Source organism: Malurus melanocephalus, unplaced genomic scaffold, assembly GCF_030028575.1.
Source record: "Malurus melanocephalus ecotype Western Australia unplaced genomic scaffold, MMel_1.1 scaffold_172, whole genome shotgun sequence".
In the NCBI taxonomy this organism is placed as follows: Eukaryota; Metazoa; Chordata; class Aves; order Passeriformes; family Maluridae; genus Malurus; species Malurus melanocephalus.
Genome location: NW_026623404.1, coordinates 1,161,475 through 1,186,175, shown reverse-complemented (window position 1 = coordinate 1,186,175; position 24,701 = coordinate 1,161,475). Strand labels below are relative to the sequence as shown.

The 24,701-nt window shown below is 39.3% G+C and overlaps 1 protein-coding gene across 1 annotated transcript in view; it reads left to right on the top strand.

The window, feature by feature from the left end:
* The window catches only part of ALKBH8 (alkB homolog 8, tRNA methyltransferase), a 47,115-nt gene that overhangs the window by 4,405 nt on the left and 18,009 nt on the right, over nt 1-24,701 (top strand). Inside the window, exons 3-7 of the mRNA XM_057372485.1 lie at nt 308-548; nt 1,349-1,480; nt 2,354-2,449; nt 3,774-3,878; nt 7,560-7,630. Coding sequence (XP_057228468.1) covers nt 308-548; nt 1,349-1,480; nt 2,354-2,449; nt 3,774-3,878; nt 7,560-7,630 — 645 coding nt within the window. The remainder of the gene's footprint in view (nt 1-307; nt 549-1,348; nt 1,481-2,353; nt 2,450-3,773; nt 3,879-7,559; nt 7,631-24,701) is intronic.

Below are 24,701 nucleotides of genomic sequence, written 5' to 3'. Positions count from 1 at the left end.
TCATTTGAAATAATTGAACACTTTTCCCAAACGTGCCAGTTCAAAGCGTGCATTAACTGAAGAGATGTTTCTGATAGAGGCTGCAAGGCTTTCCCCAGAATATGTACAGGGCAAGCAAAGGTTGCCTTAGCCTTGTATAACAAGGTCATGGAAATGTAAATATCTCGTGCAGAATACATAGAAGAGTGCTCATGAGTTTAATTTTTATTTATAGTACTGTTCTCTTGCTAAAATGTCAGTTTAAATGAACCAAGAATAATCACTATTTTTTTTTCATATTTTTTAATTTGTGTTCTTTTTCTTTTAGAGCCTGGTTATTGCCAATGCTGGTCTTGGTAATGGGATGAGCAGACATCAGTTGCTTAGGATACTAGAAGAATATGGAGCCATGGAAATGCTGTTAATGCCACCAAATAAACCATATTCATTTGGGAAATACAGAACAACAGAAGAAGCCAAGAAAGCCTTTAATGCCCTTAATGGAAAGGAAGTAATGCTGGAAGACTGTGGTCAAAACATTATTCTATATATTAATTTTGTGGAAAAAGGTACAGCTTTTCTGATTTCCTATATGTCCAACTGCCTGCATACTGCTCCCCTCTGGTTTTTCTTCCAGGATTGTAAATATAGTTAAAAGCACACTAGTTTCTTTAAGTAGACACAGAGAATGAAAGCTAGACTGTGAGATTCAGGTCATAAAATAGTCTGCTCCCCAAGAGCAAAAATCTCCCCAAGTTTTTTTTTTTGGCTGATGATAAGCTATTCACTACAAGAACAGTTGCTCTGTAAGCTTTCATAGTGTCTAGCAAAAGGGGTTCCTGGTGTTGGTCTGTACATTCTGCCAGCATGCAGCTTTTTTTTGAGCTCTTAGGGTAGCAAACTGAATATYCCTACATCAGTGATTTATGTTCCTTTAGGTATTGTTTTGTATTCCATATTTCTACATATTTGTTTACAGAGTACTCTCTGTCTTGAGAAGCAATCTACTGATATGGTAAATCACTAAAACTACAAAATTAAAATGAAATTCAGATAGAACTTGGAAGTGATTGGGAAATTCTGTTTACCATTATTTTGACAGGAAAATCACAAGTGGTTTTGTGTTTGAATAATATGAAGTCTTGTTTGTCCTACACAGTAAATTTTGAGAAAGCGCTTGAATGATGCAAAACCCAGGCCTTACTCTGTTTTGTCATGACAAAAAGGGATCATTCTTTCTGCAAATAGGACCACAAAGAGGGCTTCATTGTATATTCTCACACAAAGTAAATATATCCCTATAGGGAATGCATGGTTTTATTTTCTCTAAACAGTGACAAAATTCTCTTTTTTTTTTCATATGCCTCAGTTTCCTTGCAAAATGCTGTTCCTACAAGCTTGCCTCCAGGCTTAATGGTAATTGAAAAGATTATTTCTCCGGAGGAAGAAAGAAGGATGTTGGAGAGTATTGACTGGAAAGGAGGTGAAGATACTGAAAATGGTGGGTACAGCTATAAAAATCCAGATATTCTATACTTTTATGCTGTTTTTTCCCTACACTTTCAGGTTACAGGAAGTCTACATCTTGGTAAATGTATTGTCAGAAATGATTCTGTGTTTGTTCTTAGCATTTTAGAAATTGGGTCTTATACTGCAAGTGATAAGCTCCTCGGGGCAAGTGGTCTGAATAGATATTCTAGAATGGATTTACTTGAATAACATACCTGCATCCAGAGAAAATGAAAGCTTTTTATTTTTTATTATTAATATGCTTCATACTAAAGCACAAGACTGTTGGTAATTTGATGTACAACTGAGGAGCTACTTCTGTTTTTAAGTAAAAAATAACTTAGTCAGGCATGCATTCTGAATGCTCTCATGCTTTCACTTGAGCTTGTGGAGTTAAATCCTTCAGTGAGTGAATTCTTGGAAATCACTTCAGAGTTCTTGTGTAAATTTGTTCCTTGGGGCAATGCAAAAGRTCATGTTGACCGTAGCAAATGTGTAACTTGGTGATTGATGAAAATCAAAGMTCTTGATGTATCTGTAGGGTATTATCAGGTCTAAGTTCAGAGATCAGGGCAGGAAAAGGATGCATTAAGCATGGATCAAGAAAATTGGTATTCCCCATTTCTTGCATATACAAAACCAYGTCCCTTTGACTCAAAACAGCAGTGAATGTGATACATGATGAAATACAGAAGATAATAAGGCAGAAGTGTGTGCCATGAAGAACAAGGGTCACATATGTTGGTTTAACTGCTCGTTAAAGAATGCTTAGGCTTAACAGGTCAGATGAAATAGAAAAACATAGSAAATTGCCTATAATGTTTTATATAGTCTAATCTTACTTGAACCTTATGTGCTTTTACAGYCCAGAAGACTTTAAAGCATAGAAGAGTAAAGCACTTTGGATATGAGTTTTGCTATGATAACAATAATATTGATAGAGACAAACCATTACCTGGAGGTGAGTATTTTCCTATTAAATTGTACTTATTTTGCACTGATATTTGAATTAATGTGTAACATGTTTAGGCCTCGCTGAGTTWCGGCTGTGCAATTGTGGTCAAAGGAGACCCTTTGCTGTATCTTAAGAATACACTAAACAGTGGTTTTGAATGCTTTTGAATTTTGAGATCCATTCCAGATTATTATGAGTGCTTCCAGTTTGTTGTCCAATTGCTTGGAGCCAGAGGTTGTTGCCTATTGTTGAGGTCTGGTCAAATAAGGCTTTTGGGATTATAATTGTCATTCCTGTGTAGWTTTTTGTTCCATAAAACAATTATGTGTTAGAAATTGCATATTAATTTGTTTCGGGGATGCGATGTATGTTGCTGTATCTATTTATCTCAACCAGCTTGAAGCTTRCTGGATGCAAACTGAAATAAAATTWCCTTTGCTCTGAAATCARTTTTGTAAAGGTTTCAATAACTCTTATTTGGAGTTGAAAGCTGTGAGTCAGAGCAAAGCGAGTGAGTCATCTCATAGACTTAGRTTTAAAAATAGTAAAATAGGAGAGTTAAATTCCTGTAAAACTTGAAGGTATTTGAGGTGATGCATGTGTGCTGGGATGGATGTGGCATGCCACAGAAGGATTCTGGTTACATTAAGATTTTAACTGTGATGCTATATGTGAATTGTTTTCTAGTCTCACAGACTGTTTTRTGTGTGTGAAAAGCATAAGCACTTCTTGGGGGAAAACAAAAATAAAAATCAGTAGATACATGGAAGGGATAGTAGTAACACATTGCTTCATGTTACTGCCAGCAGAATTTTTCAATCAAGTCCTCAGGTAAAATAGGAAACCAAAGCTTCAGTGGAGGACTATACTTTCCATTCCTGTTTCAAGATCAGCTTAACTTTAGCAGATTTTTTTGGTGATATTTAATCCAATTCAGTAACAGACTTCCAGGGAGTAAATTTTTTAGAGATCTCTCTGCACAACTGACTCTCCACATGATAATTTTGTTTCTTGACGCAACTTCTCTATTGTAGTTGGTGAAAACTTTGCCTCTGATTTGATGTAGTTTTATTTATGTGTAGAGATACTAGAATTTGCATAAGTAGTCTGCTTCTAAATGCAGAACCTTGGAGGAGTGGCCTTTCTAATTTTGAGATCTTAAAAATATATTTGACTTGAAAATTAGGCCCCCAGTTCTCATGAGTGTGTTAGTAGCAAATGCAGAGTAATCATTATTAAAGATAGACTTGCATGTGTATGTATTTTTTTCCAGTTATATTTATTGTAAAAAGCTGTCCTGTCTTGTTTAYGGTTCTGTTTCTATAACTAGGTCTTCCTGAAATTTGCAACCCATTCTTGGAGAAGTGCTTAAAGCAGGGATATATYAAACATAAACCTGATCAACTGACTGTAAATCAGTATGAACCTGGACAAGGTAAATTTATTTGTCCCTCAAAAATTTTGAGCTTTTTATCTTACATTGTGGTTTACCCCTGTTAGGTAATTAAGCACATGCAGCTGCTCAYTCACTCCTCTYACTGAGGCAAAGGAGAGAATTGGAAGATAAAAGTGAGGATACTCATGGGCTGAGATCAAGACAGTTTAGTAAGTTAAAAAGAAAAAAGGAAATAAAACAAAGGAAAACAAGTCATGCAAAAAAAAAAATCCTTAGCTACTGGCTAATGCTCTGCCAGTCAGTCCCTGAGTAATGACACCCCTGGTAAACTTCACCTTTTATGTTATTGCTGATCACAATGTCATGTGGAATATTTCTTTGGTTAGTTGGGATCAGTTTTCCCATTGGTGTCCCCTCCCAGCTTCTTGTGCATCCCTAGCTGGCTGAGACCCCTTCCTGGTGGGGAAGTATAAGAACCATAAAAGACCTTGAGACTGTGTAAGCACTGCTCAGAAACAGCTAAAACATTTGTATTATCTACTCTGTTTTTATCCCAAATCCGAAGTATAGCACCTTACTTTGTGGTGCACCTTRCAACTGTGAAGCAGATGAGCTACATCCCAACCAAACCAGTACAGCTTCACTGAAAAGCAGAAGAGTGTAGCATCTAATTGTAACATTGTACAGGGACAGGATTTAAGCACCTGCTTAGTGTATTTCCTCTGATACCAGAGAAGCTTTGAATCAAAACTCAAGTCTTAATAGTGGTTTCTGTCACATGGGAACTTAAGTTCAGAAGTAYAGTTTTTGATACCACTGTTATGGAAAATGATGATGTTTGAGTCCAAGGCCATAATTTGAAAACTAACAATAAAAATATATAGTAATAACTAGTCTTATTTGGTTTTCTAGTTAAGTGCATTTTTTTTACACCAAACTTGTATTGCTTCCTGTAATGTGCATCCAGGAGATGTCTCTTGCTGTTAGTACATATGATATAATRTTAGTGTATGTGATATATTGAGTCTTAAGTATGATGCAAGCAGTGTTCCCTTATCTTAGAAATAAGAAATTACTCTATTTTTGTAATTTTTCCCAAATTGGAGTCTTCTGAAGAAAAATATGCTTCTAATCACACTTCCAGGGAATAAATCATGTACTGTGCTTTTTTGCTAAGCTTAGTCATCAACATTGAGTATCTGGCTTGCTTTCYAAAGTGAATATCTCATTTGTCCTTAGGAAGAAAGAACAATGGCTTTACTCTCAGAATTAATGTCTGACAGCTATTACAGTGTCTGCTGAACAAGGGTCTGAAAAGCTGATCCTATTTGTTTATGTCTGACAATCTGTTAAATTGATTCAGTTGTGTATTTCTGTCTGGGACATCTGATGAGGYTAGTTAGGATTGTAGATTTCTATCAAGAATAGAAGCAAGTTTTTTTTTGAAAGATCAAACAAAAACCCAAACCCAAAGCCACATACCTTTTCTTAACTGCAAATCATTAGAATATGAATGAGCAGAGTGCAGTCAGATTAATACTGTCTTTGTTCTGAGCAATGTTTTCAATGGAAATGACACTTGAGATTTTATAAAATGGGTTATGGCTATGAGTATCTAAGTTGGAGGGCCACACATAAGGCACATAAAATGATTTCCTTTATGAGGACACTTTTTCCATTCAGGATTCTAGTAATGTTTAAACTTGTAAATTTATACTTGGAAATTACCCTATACTTTTGAATCTTTCAGAATGGTTAGGGTTGGAAGTGACCCTTTGGAGATCATCCAGTCCAAACTGCCTTCCAAGTCAGGGCCGCCTAGAGCAGGTGACACAGGAACATGTCCAGGTGGGTTTGGAATGTCTCCAAAAAGGGAGGCTCCACAACCTCCCTGGGCAGYCTGTTCCAGCACTCTGCCACCCACCATGGAAAAAAGTTCTTCCTCATATTGAGGTTTCTTCCTGTGCTTTAGTTTATGTTCTGTCATTGGGCACTACTGAAAAGAGCCTGCCACCATCCTCTTGCCACCTGTCTTGGAGATWCTTACGTGTGTTGATGAGATTCCCACTCAGYCTTCTCTTCTCTAGACTAGGCYCAGCTTCTGCATTCTCTCATTAAAGGAATGCTCCAGACCCCTAATCATACTCACAGACCCTCTCCATTAGYTTCTTGTCTGTCTTGATGGAGGAGCCCAGAACTGGACTCAAGATGTGACCTTACGAGGGCTGAGYAGAGGSGGAGGATCACCTCCTTTGGTGATGGCCACACTCTTCCTGATGCACYRCAGAGTACTTTTGGCCGTCTTGGCAGCATTGGAAAACTGCTGGCTTAGGTGACTTCTGTCTGTTGGTTTGCTTCATATATGGTGTGTAAAAAGCAAGTGGGTAGGTCAGTGTGGTCTTGATTGAATTATCAGGGACAGTGTRGAGAGTTGTCCATGTTCTGCTGCTGCATGGTGAATTGCAGAGAGTTCAGTGTGCCTCTTGAAGCAGAGGCTTAATGCTTTGCACAGAGGCAAAGTTATGGGCCATAACAAATAGATATCTATCCGTCCTTGGTTTTCAGGCCTCACTGATTTTCTGTCAGATTAAATGTTGGTCTCATAAAACACTTGTATTGTTTTCACCGAAACTAATGATATTCAGARCATTGGATATAAAATCTGCCATATACTAAGGGTGATTTGTGGAGCTGACTGCACTGTTAAAAGAAATYGTTTTCAACTCAGGAATTCTCTATAGTGCCCAAACTGAACTTGGGTAGAATTTTTCATAAACAAATAAAACTGTCAGTTTGGATCATATAGAAATTACTCTGTCTGCCCTGGCCGGCAGTGGATCAGTTGCAGTTCTCCCAAGCTGTCTGCTGGCCTTGCTCCACTGCTGACTGCTGTTCCCCACCATGTGGTGAGATCTTGCTGTGGCATGCACACTGCTGTTTTAGCACTTGGCATTAAAATGTGTGACACAAGCTGTAGGGATTGGCAGTTCCTTTCCAATTAGATATGAAAGAAAAATCTAAAAAAAAATCCCMCAAATTACTGTCCTTTTGGCAATTCTCAGTTATGTGTGTGTACTCATACATGCACTGACAGATATATTGCCCAGGGTTTAGCCTACCAATAGTGTGTGCTTGGCTGGGAAGTGCAAAGCAGAAGCAGGGCTTGATCATAACAGTGCCTGCTTCTGTGGTGGTAAGTACTAATGCTGAAGTTGAAACCCTTAATGCAGTCGTTTGCTTAGGAAATAGAGGGATTTGAGATCACTCCTCTGTGAAGAAAGTCAGATAGAAATACATCGTGGATGAACTGAAGCCCAAAATCACCTTATGTACCATAACTGTTAGTGCTAAGGGCTAAACTGCCTAAGAGGGCAGCAAAGTGATTGAGCTGCTCTCAGYAGCAGGGAGAGCTTTTGGAGTCATCGAGGATTGAGTGAGGTTTTGGAGTAACCTGAGCTATCTTCTAAGTGTTGCCACTGATTGTAAAGACTCTTGGGTTATATCCATCTAATCTGGGCATGAGAACGAAACAATTGCCCTGAATTATTATGTAAGGCAGTTCCCTCATTTATAATAAATTTTGTTTGTTCAACCATACATCYCAGTTTTCCACATGGATATCCACAGAAACAGAACTTGCTAACAGAGAATAGCACTTTATTACTTCTGCTGTTGTTATTATGTTGACTCTTGTTTTTTGTTTGTTTTTTTTTTTAACAGGAATTCCTCCTCATACTGATACACATTCTGCTTTTGAGGATGAAATAATCTCTCTCAGTTTGGGGGCTGAGGTAAACTTAATGTTTGCRTGTGGTCTGATGTATGGTCTTTACWGAGAAGTTCCATTTTKATATTGTTAATTTGATTTTCCATGGTGTCAGTCCACATTCATCCAAACTTAATCTCATGTATGAAAGGTAGTATGATATGCTAATTAAGTAAGTAGGTGCAATATGATGTGGCTGGAAGGTTTGCCAGTGATATCAATGATTTTTAAATCTTGGCATCCAGTTCTCCATGGACCTTCCTTCATCTTTATCTCATGCTTTAATTTCACATATTCTGCCTCAGTCTGCAGCCCTGAGCTTTCTTCTTATTTCCATTTCAATTAAAAAGCTGGCTCTGGCACAGATGCTGGGTTACTTCACTGATGTAGCACCATAAGCAGTGCATTTCTACATTATTGTATTACAGTGTACCTTTGTGATGGTCTCAGAGATGGCCAAAAGCACAGTGATTTTAATCACTTGAAAAATACAAATCTTCCTGGGAAGCAGATTACCAGGAGCATTTTGAAGCTGCAGAAGGTTGGAATGTGTACATTTTAACCAGGGAGACAGCCAGACKTGAGCCATTTCTAGATATTTCAGATGCAGGCATTGGATTACAGCCTGTTAGGTATATCTCCCACGTTTAAGTGCCTTTTCCTAATGGGCCATAAATACACTTTCCAGGTCAGGCAATCAAAGCATAGATGCAGTAAAACAAGCCAGTGGCCGATGAAATGCTGCATTTTTTTATGCCTTTTCTTTCTAGTACTTTTACAACTTTTTATGATTTCTTTGTGGTTTTGTGCACTTGGCTCTTCATCTGATTTTAAAATGAAAATATCAGTTGCAGTTATATGTGAATTAGCTAGTTTAGAAGAGATGCTCCCTTCTCTATTGCCATTAAATCTTACCATGTGCAAAATTTACACACTCTATTAATAAAKAGTTGGAATAGTTGCATACACAGCATCAACCTTTGGTGTCTTTCTCTTCTTCTCTTAATTCTTCTCTCTATAGGGTGACTTTTTTTTTTGCCTGAATAAATTAGGCTGCAATGTGGTGGAAAACATACATAAAGTCATATGTCTTGTCCTTTCTTTGTTCTCAACAGTAAATGCACACATTTAAATAAAAAGTGCCATAAAKAAATTACCTTGCAGCCTAGCTGGTTCTGTGTTCTGTTTTGGAAATTGGCTAACCAGACCCTTCACAGGAAAAAACGAAGCAGAATGCGTCATTATACTGAGTCATGGAAAGAACTTTTATTTCAATTGCTTATATGCTTGTCCCTCCAGGATCTGAGTTAGGCAGATTGTGATAATTAATAACTAAAATAAATGCTTTGGCTTATGAAAAAGGATCTGGCAGAACAGAGGGCTAAACACAAACACCTTCCCAGCCTGATGACTTAGTTATCAGTGCAGATTCTCAAACTTCTTGTGTTATCTTCACAGGCCCACAGAATTGGTTAGGTTCGAGGGGTCCTCTTAAGGTCATGTTGTCCAAGCTGCCGCTTAAGCAGGGTCAGCAAAAGCCAGTTGTCCAAGACTGTATCCAGTTGTGTTTTGAATATTTCTGCAGATGGAGACTCCAGAATCTCTGTTGGCAACCTGTTGCAGTATTTGACCTTTGTTGCAGTAATAAGCCAAATTGTTTCTTTGAATTCTGACGGAATGACATGGCGTTTAAATTGTGCCTATTACTTCTTGCCCTRTTGGTGGACACTGTTAGGAAGAATCTGGCTCCCTCTTCCTCATTCCTTCCCATCAGTTATTTATACACATTAATAAGAGTCATCTTATCTGATCCTGAGCCATCCGTTCTCCAAGCTSATCAGTCCCAACTCTCTCAGCATSTCCCTTATACAAAGATACTCCTTAATCATCTTCATMGCCCTGTCTTGCACTTGCTCCAATAAGTCCAAAGTATTCTTGTAGTGGGAAGTCCAGTCCCAGTACCGTACATAGTACAGGCGATACATCCTCATCAGGGCTGATTAGCAAGGAAGGATCACCTCTCTTTACCAGCTGATGGTGCTGTTCTGAATGTAACCCAGGAGGCTGTTGGCCTTTTTTTTCTACAAGGGTACACTGGTGGCTTGTGTTCATCTTGTCACCAGGACCCCAAAGTCATTTTTGGCAAAGGTGTTTTCTAACTCATCAGTCGCCAGTGTGTGGAGATATGTGGGATTATGCTTGACCAGATGCAGGATTTTGCATTTCTGTTTGTAGAACTTGATGAGGTTCCAGTTGGCAGCAGTTCTGCAGCCTGTCAAGATCCTTCTGGCACACGTATTCGGTGTATCAGCCACTTCTCTGAGTTTTATTATGCAAAAGTGCTGAATGTATGCTCTGCCCTATCATCCAGGTCATTAGAGAAGTTTTTAAACAGTGTTAGCCCTGGTATCAATCCCAAGGGCAGCCCACTAGTGACATGTCTCCAATTTGGTTCATGCCACTGCCATCTTCACTGGTACGTTGCAACCTAGCTCACATTATTGAGGATGAGTCTTTTCCTCAGTGGTGTATGAGTTTATCCAGGAACTCGGAACTGTTTTGTTAGAGGAATCATTGTAAATTTAATTTGTTTCTGCAAACCTGACATGTTGAAAAAGGAATAGTTATTGGCGTGTATGTTCATTTTAAATATAAACAATCTTAAGAACAAAATAAAGGCATGATTCTTCACAACTGCATTTTTCTTGCATCAGACAATGTACAGTAATCCAGGTTCTTACCCCTGTATGAAATGAGGTAGAAGTGTGTCAAGGAGATCCTCTTTCCTGTCTGAGTCACATGAAACAGCTTTATCAAGAGGCACAGAAAAGCCAAGTGGTTGCCCTGGTTGGTGCAATCCGTTGTTTTGAGGAGTTTACAAGATGGATTGAACTTACTTTGAAGGACAGAAATCTGATTATTGCTTTGTACTTCTGCCTAGTTTGTAAAAACTGCTGAATAGTTTTGAGGGCAAAGATGTGATTTGTCTTATTCCATAATACTTCAGGAAAAATGGGGGACTCAGAGTAACGATTCCTGTTGGTAACCCATTTCTTTGRCATCTCCTGGGAAACTGCAGAATAAAGTGAGACTTCGAGAATGTCCTCTGGGCTTGTAATTGCATTTTATAAATCACTACATTCACCATTTCTTTAGGAGCTGATACACTGAAAATATTAGTGAATATCAGTTTCACTGCTGTGTTATTGAATGCAACTTTCTTTTATTTAGAAATTGTCATTGTRGGAAAGACAAGGCAATGTGTTTCATTTAGATGAGGGATCTTTTATTAAACTTAATGGCAAATCATGTTCTATGTCTATGATTTTGAACAAAGTACTGGAAAACACAGATCTGTCCTTCCTGTTGAAAATTTTGGTTTTATTTAAGTTAGGTGCTATTTTCAGTGCCTCCATTTGGTGTCTCTAAAGATACACAATTTTACAGTATTTCATCTTAGAAGCCTGGCCAAGTTTGCAGCTGTCTCGAAAGAATCCTAATTTTAAAGCCTGTGTCAAATTGCTGTTTGCAGGTTTGCAGCCGGCACTTGATCAATATTGAGATTTCTRGTTTTACACTTTTTCTGATTTGCCATTTTATATGCTACAATGTAAGCCTTGATTCATTAAAACTATAGAAATAGAGAGGTAGCATTTCTATAGTGAGCTAAGTAATGCTACAAACATACCAAACCCATAGAAGAATCCCTTCCTGGCTGCAGATCTTATGCCCAGTCAACAGCTACCAACACCCTGCAGTCCCTCCTTGTCAGCTCTGCCCCTCTGTGTCCAAGACTKCTGTGGGACATCCAGTGTGTCATGCCAGAGAGCAAAGCACAGTCACAGTTTGCTGAAAGGTGTGTTGGTGTGTTGTGTTGGTGCAATACTCTGATTTATGTTGCTCTGTCCCATTTTCCTATGATCCAGCCCCAGGCTTGCCATTCTCTTCTCCTTAGCTCTCCTTTTTCTTGCCTTACTCTGCTTCCTGTSCCTATACCTTGGGCCGGCAAAAGGCTGGTACAAACACTGAGAACTGCAGTGATGCTCTGTCTAGGCCTTGACCTAATGTCTGAGGAAGGAAAGCTTTAGGGATGTCAGCCAGATTTGTGGCTCAGGATTAAAGAGTGGGGCCATGTATGGATCATCCTTGACCTCTGCCAAATTTCTGTTCATCTGAACATATCATCTCTTAGCCTGTGGATCTTAAGTGCTTTGATCTATAAAGAAAACCAGTGACTCTCTTAAGCCTTGAAAGCAGAGCAGTGTTACAAAGCAAAACTTCATGAGACCTTTTGAGCAACCTTGGAGTATGGTCATTCTAGAACTGATAGAATGAGGTATACTGCTTCTACTAATTTCTCAGTCTGATAATTGACCTTTTTCTGGCATTTTTGTTTCTTACCTGTTGGTCTATTTCTGATCTGTCTTGGTTAATAAACAGAAACCTGTAGCTGGTATACTATCAGCTGTTTCTGTAATAGCTGAGAGATTTTATTAGAAGCCTTTAGAAAGTCTAGACTGTACCTAGCCTCTGACAGTTAGCAGCTGTTTTGTGTCTTGCATGTATTTTAACAAGATAGTCAAGCACTGGATRTTGCTGTGTGGTCCAGCTCTTATTCTGCTTATCTTGGTTAGTTGCAAATTCAGTTTAATTTGTTGTTTAAATATAGATTGCTTTAKTTTTCTTGTAAGGGAAGGCAAAAAGTATTTTACCTATTTAAGGAATTACTATGGTAGTGACTATACCAAAGTTTCTTTCTCTGTGCTGGCAGGATGATGGTAGTGGGTGAAATAGTAGTAACAGCCTTCATTATTTAAAAAGCAATAGTATTGGGAGAATCAAATTATCTCTGAACCCAAATGGAAGATACTAATTTTAATCACTACAACCTAATGCTGAGTTTAAAAGTTTATTCATATGAGCCTGGTGGGATTCCTAAAGCTCAATAGTGGGCTTTTTCTGKTCTGTAAGACAGGTGTTACTCAAGAAACATGTCTTACACTCCTGGATTTTATCAGTTCTTGAAGAATAGAGGCTTGCAGTGATTTTAGCTAGAAATGCAAATGGACTTTGTTTATACTAAGTTTAGTTGGTTTGTTCCATTTAAAAYGGTATTTCATTTTTGAAAACTATTGAAGAGCTGCTCCATGTGAAAGGTATCCTGAGCACCACAAGTTAAATGCATCAGGCTTTATGAATCTGTCTCTCCTGTTTGCWTTTGCTCTTTATAAATGTGTCCTGTGTGTTTCTCTCTGTCCATGTCATATCATGATGGATTGTCATTGAGTTGGATGAGATACAAGAACCACCAAAATGAAGGGAGGACTTCCTGTTGATGTAATTGAACATTGAACTATGCTCTCTGAGATAAGCAGAAGAGCCTGTAGCCCCTTCATGGGAATACTTATAACAGTCTTACTGCCTCTTTTGGGAAAAGTAAAACATACTGTTCTGAGTTTTTATTTTGTACTGAATGTCTCCTCCCATTTGCATCTAGGATTCTGTTCATAGATATCAACACGTCCTGCYGATGTTTCTGCCTGATGAGTTATTTTAACTTTTGGAAAGATCCTGAAAGCCCAGCTTTCACGTAAACTGTTCAGAGGGAATCGGTCCTGCAATAAAAAAAAACCCTCCTTAGTTATTTGATAGGCTAACTCCTGTTTTAGCCAAGGATAACAAGAGCAAGGCACCCACTCTGTGCAGTTAATGCAGACAAGCATTTGTTTCCCAAGTGCTGTAGGAATCTGCTAAGCAATTTCAATTTGCACTGAGATGGTACAAAAAGAGCATTTTGTCAGAATTGCCCCCAGAACAATGACTTGATAACATTATTTCTCTCTAAGCTGTATGGCAGTGATTGGTTAAGAAACAAGATAGCAGTGTGGAGATCTTGCTTCCTCTCATCTCCTCAGCTACCTGGGAAGAACAAAATCAAAGCTAATCTATGCTAGAGCCATATTTCAAAGTTTTGTAAAATACGCTTTTTTGCTCCCCTTTTGTAAKGGTGAGACATAGTTTCCAGCTGCCACTTTGTCTGAGGCTGGGCATTTACTACCAATGGGCCAATGCAGGCAAATAGCTCTACAAAGATTGGTCTCCTGTCTCTCTTCTGCTGGATTTGTGTCAGCCTGTCTTCCTTTCCACTGAAGGAAGAAACCATCTCCCATGCCTTTCCATAAAGCTGTTCCCCACTGTACAAAGTCCAGTAGCTCCTACTTCTGTGCTGAGGAAGGAAGACACCCTCTAGTTTGATTGCTGTGGGATCTCTGATATGTGGAATGTGCTGTGRCTTGCTGAACTATTTCTCTTGGGTCTGCTAGAGTAGGAAGTTGCCTTACTCCAWTCTCTGTAGTGGTTTTGTTTCCTGTCCATGGTCTGTTATTTTGGCTACTGAGGGGGAAAGAGCTGTGGTTCCTCCTGGTTCATACCACTYTGCTTTCTTCAGTCAGTTGGTTGTTCTTTTTGGCATCCTGCATTTTRTTTGAGTCATTAAGTGTTGAGAAAAGGTTGTGGGAAGAATGTTCTCTTTGTGTCCTGAACTCCTCTGCGCAGTGCATCCAGAGTGAATGCATAAAGAGCGATAAAAGAAACTGCAATTAGGAAGAATTTGAAAATGAAATCCCCCCAATATCACATAGAAAAACAGATAGAGATGSTATGAAAATGTCATATGGTTCCAGTTATTTTTGTGTGATTGTGAGAAAACTCCTACTGTGAGTAAAATACTGTCTAAAATGTTTGCAGTTTGCAGTAGGGCTTATGATTTTCTGATTGGGGTCATAACTACTAAATCATGAAGGGAAACTTCTGCATAATTCCTTTATCAACTTGATTCTGTTTTAACAGAACCTGTTGTCTCCAGGCTATTTACTGTTTCTGTAGTGTGCTTATTTTGTATGCTGAGGCGGCATCATTTCATTTTCAATTCTCAGACGTCTGGCTGTTCAGGCACTACTGTGACACTCAAATACAGATACTGAATTTTTTAGTGGAAGCAAATGTGCTCTCTAAAATGTGTCGTGCTTTTCCATAGCTATTGCTACATATTTCTCGTTTGTTTTCATGTGGTAGGAAAAATGTAGAYAGATAAAAATCTTGGAAAAATGTTCTATTATGTGTACAGTTTAAAACTGCTTGTTTTAAACGAAAGCCTTTTTTCTCTTTTGCACTTCATGCCTCCCATGTATCCTTCACTATGATACATGAATCATTCTTCTTTGGTGGTGAAATGAATTAACTGTTTAAATATGAAKTTTCTGTTTATTCCAGTGAAAACATATAGTTACTGTGATAAAAGAAAAGAAACATCATATAGGAGACCATCCAAAGCACTGTGGCCARCAGGTTGAGAGAGGGGACTCTCYCCCTCTACTCTGCTCTCATGAGACCTCTCCAGGAGTGCTCATCCAGCTCTGGGGCTGCCAACATAAGCAGGACAAGGACCTTTTGGAGGGAGTCTGGAGGAGGATAATGAAAWTGATAAGAGAGCTGGAGYACTTCTGCTYTGAAGACAGGGTRRGAAAGTTGGGACTGTTCAGCCTAAAGAAGRGAGGACTCTAGGGAGTTTTCTACTACTTAAAAGAGGCCTACAGAAAAACTGGACCGGGATTCCTTATCAGGGAGTGTAGTGACAAAACGTGGAGWAATGGTTTGAATCTGAAAGAGGGAAGATTTAGATTAGATATTAGGAAGAAATTTTTTGCTGTGAGGATCGTTAGACAGTGGAAGTTATGAATGCACYRTGCCTGGAAGTGTTCAAGGTCATGCTGGATGCTGCTTTGAGCTAGTGTAGTGGAACATGTCSCTTTCCCTGGAAGGCAGTTTAGAACTAGATGCTTTCAAATGTCAGTTTCAAACCAAGCAATTCTATGACTGTGAAAATTAATAGAACATTTAAATTTCAGTAGAACATTTCAATTTGTATTTTTACAGCTGATACGTTTTTTGAGTCAGGTTTTGAGTTGTCATCTTGAAACACAGTTMAATTTTTAAATAGAACCCTCTTATTTTTTGAGTAGTTACTAATTTCTTAACTTTTTTTTAAGGAATGTTTTATTTTGTCAAGGGGTTCATCAGTGGAAGTTATTTCAATTCCCCATGTTATTTGTAGGAGGTCAGTACTTAGTGCTTGAAATGGAATCCTGGTATCTGCTACCAATTATCAGCAAACAGGTTGAACTGGAACATTAAAAAGTTCTTATCTTTTGCTGTTCCATTTCAGCTGCACTTCAGTCCTGGAATTCAATAAGGAAATCTAATTTCATTAGCCAGTGATGTCGTCTCTATTGTCATAGGAACCTTTCTTAAGAATGTGGCAAATTTCAGGTAGAAATGCCAAGTAGTCAGTCAGTAATAATCACAGGTAGCCTATAAGCAAAGAAACAAGGTAAGCTTGTTAAGCTCCTGCTGTGGTGTATTGTCTCTCTCTGCTTTGGACACGACTTTGCAATACCAGTGAGTGTAGCAAATGGGATTTGAAGTCTGTCTGCATTTATACTAGCTTTACAAATCTGAGTATTTTGCGTGCTATAATGTTCTGTTTCTGTTTTTCTTTGCGGGAGGAGTTTCTCCAGCGGGCTTGTTGCAGTAGAGTTGAATCTTTAGTGAGGAACTGGCAATTTTGAGCAGCTAAAGTGTGCTGKAGCTGGAGCTGTCAGACCTGTGATGCTGATACACTTGACAGAAAGATTCTGTCCGTGGGAGAGTTGTGCCCTTAGCAGAGAAGCAAGCMGGCAGGCAGCCTGTTGGTGCTGCCCAGGGGCAATGTGGGGAAAACTCTGCTCTGTTTGCTGTGACAGCAGAGGAGTGGTTGRAAGAAACCAAGGGTGATGGTGCATCACAAAGCAGTGAAAGCCAGACACTTTGGAGTTCCTTGTTCCTCCTGCCCTTCCTGTTACTGCCTCCATCTCTGCAGTGTGTGCACACAGTCCATTGTAAATTCAGGGCCACATGTTGACGCCCTGGTTTGAACCCTTTTGTGTAACTTTTGGCTGCATTATGTGAAGACAGTCATTGTGCTAATGAAGCAGATGGAGGGAATGACAGAAGAAAGAGATGACACTGTGATGAAAATCAGTAATGTTGGAATACCGCCTATCCAAATTTCAGAATGTGTTTTTCCTTTATGATTGGCTTTCCCTGCTTTAAGATAATATGTATATTTCAGATGTATGTTTATGTGGGGTGAAACATAGCAATTGAGTAAATGATAAAAACGTTTTCTTCAAATGATTTTAAGGAAGTTTTTTTGTGTCATGCAGTGTTTTGAGTTMTATTTTTTATGGCCATAGAAAACATTATTAACTAAGAAGATGGCTTTCGTTAATTCTTTGCGTTTTGTTTGGTTTTGGTGATCTCTTTTTTTTTTTTTTGAGGGTTATGTGCTTTTGACTGCTAAGGAGTGAAGTTTCTTAATGTATTTAAGCAATTTCTGTAAAGTCTTGCCCACATCTTTGTTCCTCAGTAGATTTTCCATTTGCAGAGAAGATATAGAGGATTAAGAAGCATGCAATATAGTAGTTTCTATAGCAATGGATGAAAAAMCATGTCTTGTCAGTCCTTATGAGATATGATGCAAGAATTAGTTTGGGAAGGCACAGTTTGCATGTCTTGTATCCTGGCAGRTCTGTGTTATTGTAATGATCTCTGGGACAGCTGTTAGATGCAGGTATAAGAAGGACTAGTTGACTTTGGTTTCAAACTCTGAGTGCCTAAGTTCATCATTTCGTCRCTTTGAATTACAGGTATTCAGCACCACACTGTTTCCATACTACATTCTCATTATGTAGGGGCCAAGATTTTAGTGATGATAATAGTGCAGGAAGAGGTTTTAATAAAGGTAGAACTGTTTTAAACAGAGTTGAAGCATCTGCTGAATCCATACTTGGGTGTCTTATTTAATACCTTCTTGTCAATGGTATTCAGTCCAGGATTAAGACACTGAAATTTTAGTGTTTACAAGTAGGTGCGTACATGTGCATTGCTGAGCTCCTCTGTAATCAATGGGGATCAGTAAGTCCAGCTTATGGGGTAATTCAGCTCATGCTGAGTTAGATGTCTGTTGTTTAATTTCATAAGTTTCAGTTCCCTAATGGGTTGTTTTAAAATTTAAGGCTAAATGTAGATACCTTAATCTTGAGCTGATTTGCCTGTTTCTACCCTAGACTTAAAGTTAGCCTGAATTCCTGTTCTAAAGTGCTTCAGGCACAAAGCTGAGACCTGCAGAGGAGGCTGAAGTTTGATAACAATCCCAATGTTTGTAGAGAGTGAGGAAAAACTGTTTCCCACAACATGAACATGTAGGATAATGAACATGCAGCATGTTTTACCCATGCTTTGAAATACACTGAACTTCAAGGACTTGGGCTATTTTGCARCAGCTGGTGGGTCTGTGCCCCACTAATACATGGTATGAGTCTACACTTTGAATGTAAATATTTCAGGTCCTCTTCCTACAAATTACATTTTGCTGTTTTATTTCATGTTTGGCAATATTATTCAGCCAAAGCCTGTTTTTTGCTGTATCAATTATTGTTTCTATTGTATTGAGGCCCTATTCACAGTTCCTTACATCACTTCTTTTGTAGAAAACTGCAATTAAAACTAAAATGGTTGATGACAGGATAATAAATGTACAGATAGCCTRGCATGGAAATAAAATTACAGTTGAAAGGAGTCCTGCTTGTATGACTTTGCAACCTCAGTGACATGAAAATTGTGTGTATTTCCACAGATATTTGTAAACAATTGTTCAGAAAGGTGAGATGTGCTTTTTGAATACTGAAGTGTTTCCCTTTCTAGTATGATACTGAAAGTATCTTGGGACTTTCCTAAATGTGTGTCAGAATTACAGATATGCCACAGCACCACACAGACAATGTGCTACCAGGATCYTCTAAATATCATACTTGCATATAAATTAGTGTTTATTACAGAACAGCTGTGTCTGTGTTGTAAGGACTTGTTTAGTGGTTTCTTGGTAGACACTTGGTACAGTATTAAACATGTAAATAAGGATTATTTGCTTTCCAGGCATRGAGTAATACATTAAGTGCAAGTCTGAGGAGATGTAATTGTGGACAAAGAACTGCTTTCKTATGGCGTCTGGGCATTACATCTTRAACAGATKGAGTCCTCTGGARGCTACTCAGGTCAGGATGTGTAGGAGTCCTCTTGTGCTCTTCCACTGAACTGTACTCCATTAGAAAGCCAAGTGATACAAAACCTTGGAAGTGTCCTTTACGTTGGAAAGAAGATGATTTGGTGCATTTCTGCCCTGGTATAGTTGGATGCAATTCCCTGCATSTCAGTGTAGAAGTGCCCATAGATGTGAGGGAAGATGTATGACTGAAAGAATGAAAAATACTGCAGAGGAGGCTAAGTCAGTAAAAGATGTTAAACAAAGTCTAACAACATTAGCCTCTTGTTTTCTGTGTACTAAAAGAGTTTAACCTAAGAGCTAGGGAGGCAATTTATTAAAGGATGAAAATTAAATTTTAGTGAGAATGAATAAATTTGGTCTTGTTGAGAACTTGGCAGGGTCTTTGTCTCTGGATTCACAAAAGGACATTAACAGCATTTTCCAGAAGGGAGAGATCTATACCTGTTGGGGCAGAGAGAGAAGGAAGCAGTTTGCCTTTTTCTGTAGGGATTGAAAGCCTTCTATATATCAATCTAATATTCAGCATTGAGTTTTAACACAGRTATTGGCCCGAGAAGGTGCAGAGACCACAGGAAATGGCCTATTGTACAAAAGAAACCTGATACTTTTTGAGTAGGAACCGACATATTTGTTGGATAATCTTAAATGGATTAGTTTTGTGTTCTTTTAGCCTGGCTATTCAGTTACCAAAATTAAACACTAACCCTGGATTTTGAGTCAAGGAGTCAGCCCGAGGACACACATGAGTGAATCATAAGAATTTCTATCAGCTGTGAGTGATCTTGGAGTGGGAGCAGTAGCATTCAAAGTAGGTGGGACTGTGCCAGAAGTACCACCAGCATCCCAACCTCTGCCAAGCSTGGCCAGAGCAGCTACCTTGCTGGACACCATAAGGAGCTGGCATCCAGCTAGTGARGTGACTGATAACTTCTAATAACTTGGAGTTAGTGGACCTCAAGAGATGAATCCCTGTGTATGAAAGGAGAGTGGTATATATTCCAGATAGCTGTGGTAAGGCCTGCAGAGGATTAGAAGCTCCTCCATCTAATAGTGGTTAGCTCAAAAATTACAGTAGTTTTTCTCTTCTTATGCACCACCTGAATCTTGTAAACAGAGGCCAGACAATGAGAGAATTTGTATCATGGARTCCATGGCATACAGAATAACTATGAGAGATACTGGTGTGCTGTTCAGTGAATGCACTCAACTCCATGGGCTTATTAAGAAAATCATAACACCTCAGATATAAAAGAATGAAGTGCTRTTGATATATTGAAATATTTTTAAAGCACTCATATGCTACACTTCAATTAAGAGGAAGAAATTTATAGATACTTAAAAAGACACAGAAAATTCAGGAAGATAGTAACATATTGCATGGATGGAAAATGGAATCCAATTTTTGAAGAAAGCAAGCCTAGTAAGTATATTAGGCATCTGARTAACATCACCATAGTGCTGAAGTGGATAAACAGGCTTAGCAGGAGATGGTATGCTTTGGTATAAATCTGATATGGGGGAGGCCTGCACATGTGTTGAGAGATTTTTGAGTAAGGCAGTACTGAAATAGTTCATCATCACGATTCTCAATGTTGCACTCTTTTTCTGAAGTATGGCCAGAGAACATGGCATAGGATGTAAATATCTGCATACATTGCATAAGGTAAATTTGCTATGATGTGGATTATTCAGAAAAGATAATCTTATTTGCTTGGCTTTTAAAATTCAGCATTTTCTGAATCCCAAATTTTGGAATTTAGAATGGTTTTTGCAGTGGAAAGTGCTGTGTGTTGCAAGTGATTGCCTGGGTCATGTGTAAGCCAGCAGGCTCTTGTCTCTTCATAGAGCCCCACTGTGTTGTTCAAGCTCTGTGTGTGGGCTTTAAACCTCCCAGCTGTCTTTGAAGCAGACATTCTTGTTCATCTGTTTTACATGTGGAAAACTGTTATGTAGGCTGATAATCTGTCTTTGCTCTCTAAAAATTCAGTAAATAATGTCAGACTTGAGAAGCATTCCACATTGTACTTTTTTAGCTTTAGAGTGTGTTTCATCTAAGGTGTCTATTAACATAAAATACAAATTGCATCAGAGACAAAGCTATCTTGGTTTAAAAGACAGAYGCTTGCCAATGAAGGCAGGGACCCCCCTTGGAGTGCTGGATATGGCCCCCTTTCCTTCCAAATTATYAYAGCTTTGAAAATCACAGGCTTTCAGACAATAATATGGGTAAAAGGGAATAACAGTTTTTACTTACATGTGTAACAAGGTGAAACAAGTAACAATAACAGTAGCAACCACCAGCCCAGTCCCAAACCCAGTGACAGCCTCACAGAGACACACCCTCCCCTTTGGTGCAGTTACAGTCCCAGCCGGCAGGGGCGCTGTTGGCTCCCGGCCGGGCAGGGTGGGTGCGATGATTCCCCGGTGGCTGCAGGGGGCGCTGTGGCGCGGGTCCCGGCTGGTTCAGAGCTCCCAGTGGCCAATGGCGGACACAAACCGGCAGAGGTGGATGGAGAAAAAGTTCCTCTGCAAACTCACAGCGGGAACACTGATCTTGGTGCTCCTCTGGACAGCAAGAAACCACAGAATGGCCATATGGGCAAAGAGACGAGCAGAATCCCGTGGCTGCAGCAGAACTCGACTACTGCAGCTGGAATCTCAGGGGTTCCCAGCAAGGCATGGGGTGGGCAGAAGATCACAGTGCAGCAAACAGGAGCCAAYGACTGGAGATGCTGGATATCCAGCAGCAGGTCCACCATCCTCTTCCGAGCCAAGCAGGGCAGGAAGCGAAGCTACCCCCCGCCCCACACACACACACACACACACACACACACATACACACATACACGCATGCATGCGCGCACCCTCCCTGAGCCCAAAACTCCCGAGAACTTCCCTCTCTCCAAAGAGAGGAAAAAAAAACTGCCAGGAAGGAGAAATGCACAGGGAGATTTTTCAAGTGGGGCTAGGTTTCTTCTGTCTTCTCCAATTGCCCAGCCATCAAAAGGATGACTTGGCAATCAGTGTATCCTAGCAACAAAATGGGAAAGAAAAATTCCCCAAGAAAGGAAACAAAAGGAGACACTTTAACCCACAACAAAAATATTAGAAAAATAATTATCATTCCCTACTGTAGCAGTGAAATTCTTACTGATGTTGTCCTTACAGCTCAGTTGCATTTCTGTTTTGCCTTTGAATCTTTACTTATTTTGATAGACCAGTCATTCACCTTCATCCTCCTGCTCTTTCATGAAGTATAGTACCACTGCACTGGAAGGTGATGCCAACTWCTCATTCCCTGAGGTGTTAAGAAAAAGATACTTTATTCCCTTTTTATGTTGGATTATTTTTTGATTTTTGCACTTTGCCGTGTTTTATGCCACAGGAACAATGTTGGTGACGTGGGTGTCTGTTTGCTTTGATGTTTAGCCATCCTTGAAATCTGTTCACTGCTTCATGTGCTCCCTTGTCATGAACACTCTCTCTTAAATAACCTGGCATCATGACAAATTATTTAAAACCACAAGTAGATATTAGCTGTTTGTTTCTTTTAAGGTTTTTCTGCTATATTTAGAGACACACTTTTTCCATACTAGAAGGAAAAATGCTAAAACTTAACATCAACTGTTCTTATTTTTTGAGTGTAATCCTTAGATGATGCACCATGAGCTAGCTGGAAATTTGATCTTTATTGACTCTGCCATCTAAGAGAAAAAAGAAAATAGGTAAAAACAAAAATAGTAATTGGAAATAGCTCCTGTGGAGCAAAGCTGTCATGAAGCAGATTGATTCAGCAGTGGTGAAGTTGCTTTATTGATTGTACGTCCTTAGTAAATTAAAAAGAGGACCAAATGCGTTAATCTTCTGGGTGCGTGTGTGTTTGACAGTGACAATTGAGAATGTTCTGCCAGGATAAAGACACACAGAGGAGTGTGGGAATGTTATCTACTCCAATCAGTAACAGGCTTACCAGAGATAAGAACAAAGTTCTTAAAAAATCCTTCCTACTTAAATGTTCTTCACTGTACTGTAAAGAAAGRCTAAAAGACGTAGTCCTGCTTGGGTTTATTTTAAGAATTCAGGGATAGTTAATCTAGATGAAGGAATRATGCATAGGAATTGCACTAATTTTCTTCAGATGTTCCTTGAATTTTATTCTGTCTCAGTTGCAACATCAAATTCATTGTTAATAGGTAAGTCCAAAGCTTTAATAATTCTAGCTGAGGACTTCAATCTGTTTCATAAGAAAAAGTCAGTTTTGGATTTGGGTTTTTGGCTCTTCTGATTACTGCAAATTATTTAATGTCATTGCCCATTTGAAAGTAAATTAATCCTCTATTTATATTTTCCTCCCCATATCATCACAGCTTCTCATGAGGATGAAATTCAGTTAGATGGGGAGCAGCCACGCAAAGTGAGATCATAGTACAGAAGCTTTCCCTTCCCAGACAAGTAGGGAGCAGGAACTGAGCTGGGATTCTGTTCTGGTGAGGACTAGACTTGCCAGATATTACCAAGATAAACTCCTGCTTTTCAGCCTCTAATTCTGCACCATCAGAAGTTTTGTTTCATGTATTTTCTTTTTGACTTAGCATAGTTGAAATTCAGCCAGGAGGATATGCTCTTCTCTATTTTCCTGCCACTGCTGCCTGAAAATGCAGCTGCCAGGGATAGTTTTGTGGCCTTTCATTCCCAGTGTGTAACCTGCTATACAGCACTCTGAACCTCTGTTGTTTTGGRTGCACAGTTGTTTACAGAATGGGGTTTGAGGAGCATCTCCTGTGAAGAGACTCTGGGGCCACACAGATGGTGGAGGAAAAGGAATTGAAGATRATTGAGGTAAAACAGCAGAGAAGGCCAGGAGCAGGATGTACTGTTTCCCGCTACTTCACATGGAGTCACCAGCCTGGCATGCAGAAATGAAAGGGAGCAAGGTTCTCTTTCGGGCCCTAGAGGGAGATGGGAACTGGAAGTGCAGAGGTCTCCTCATTGATTCATGGATAAAGTGCATCTTTAATATCATCTGCAAGAACAGAGCTTTGTAGTTACTACTGACTCAGAAAGAGGACCATTGGGCTAATGGGGTTCTTCYAGGAAGGAATCTGGACATCCTTGTGTTCGGTTTATTCTGCCCTACTGCTGAAGAACCCACTGTCTATAATGTCTCCTCACACCTGTCACCAGCAGCAGTGAGCCAGAGAGGCAAAAGACAGACTGAGACCATTTCATCCTACCWCTTCACTCCCCATTTCTTTTCATGCTTTTTCCTTCCTTACTTGCTGGTCATGACTAGTTGTCTGCTGATTTATTTGCCTTGCCAGATAGCTGCATCTTTTTACAGAGACTTGCTGCTACCTGTGCTTTACAGGACAGCATCCCCAATCAGATTTGTAAAGCCCACAGGATTTTCTCCTTCTTCACCCCATGCTTGTTTGAGGTTTCCTAGAAGAAATTGCAAAGGGTAAGGGAAGGAGTATAGTAGCAAATAGCTGCCRTTCACCTCTTTGTGTAGCTATTTAAACATTTCATGATCATTAATCAGAGTTTATAGTTATGCTTTATTCTTCTTCCCTGATATCTCTCTATCCCTTTCAACCCCACTTTTTGTCACCTTTATCACTTCTTGCCCTAAATTTAGATAGCCCTACAGGAGACAAAGCTGTCTCACTTTACGTTAGTGGTAGTACTGCATAAATATTTTTTTTTTCCTAAAAATGTAAATGTCATTGTGCATTGCTTCAGTGTGCATAACATGAAGTAGTAATTGTTGTTAGTGGCAATTTGTAGCATTTAAAAGTCTTGCTTATTCAGTCTCTGGCTTGCTGGGTTGTTGTGCTGAATGACTGATTGTTGCACCACTGTTTTCTCTTTGTTAAATGCATCTGTACGCAGAAGCAGAACTGCCTAATTTGTTTCGATCTGGCATWCTGGA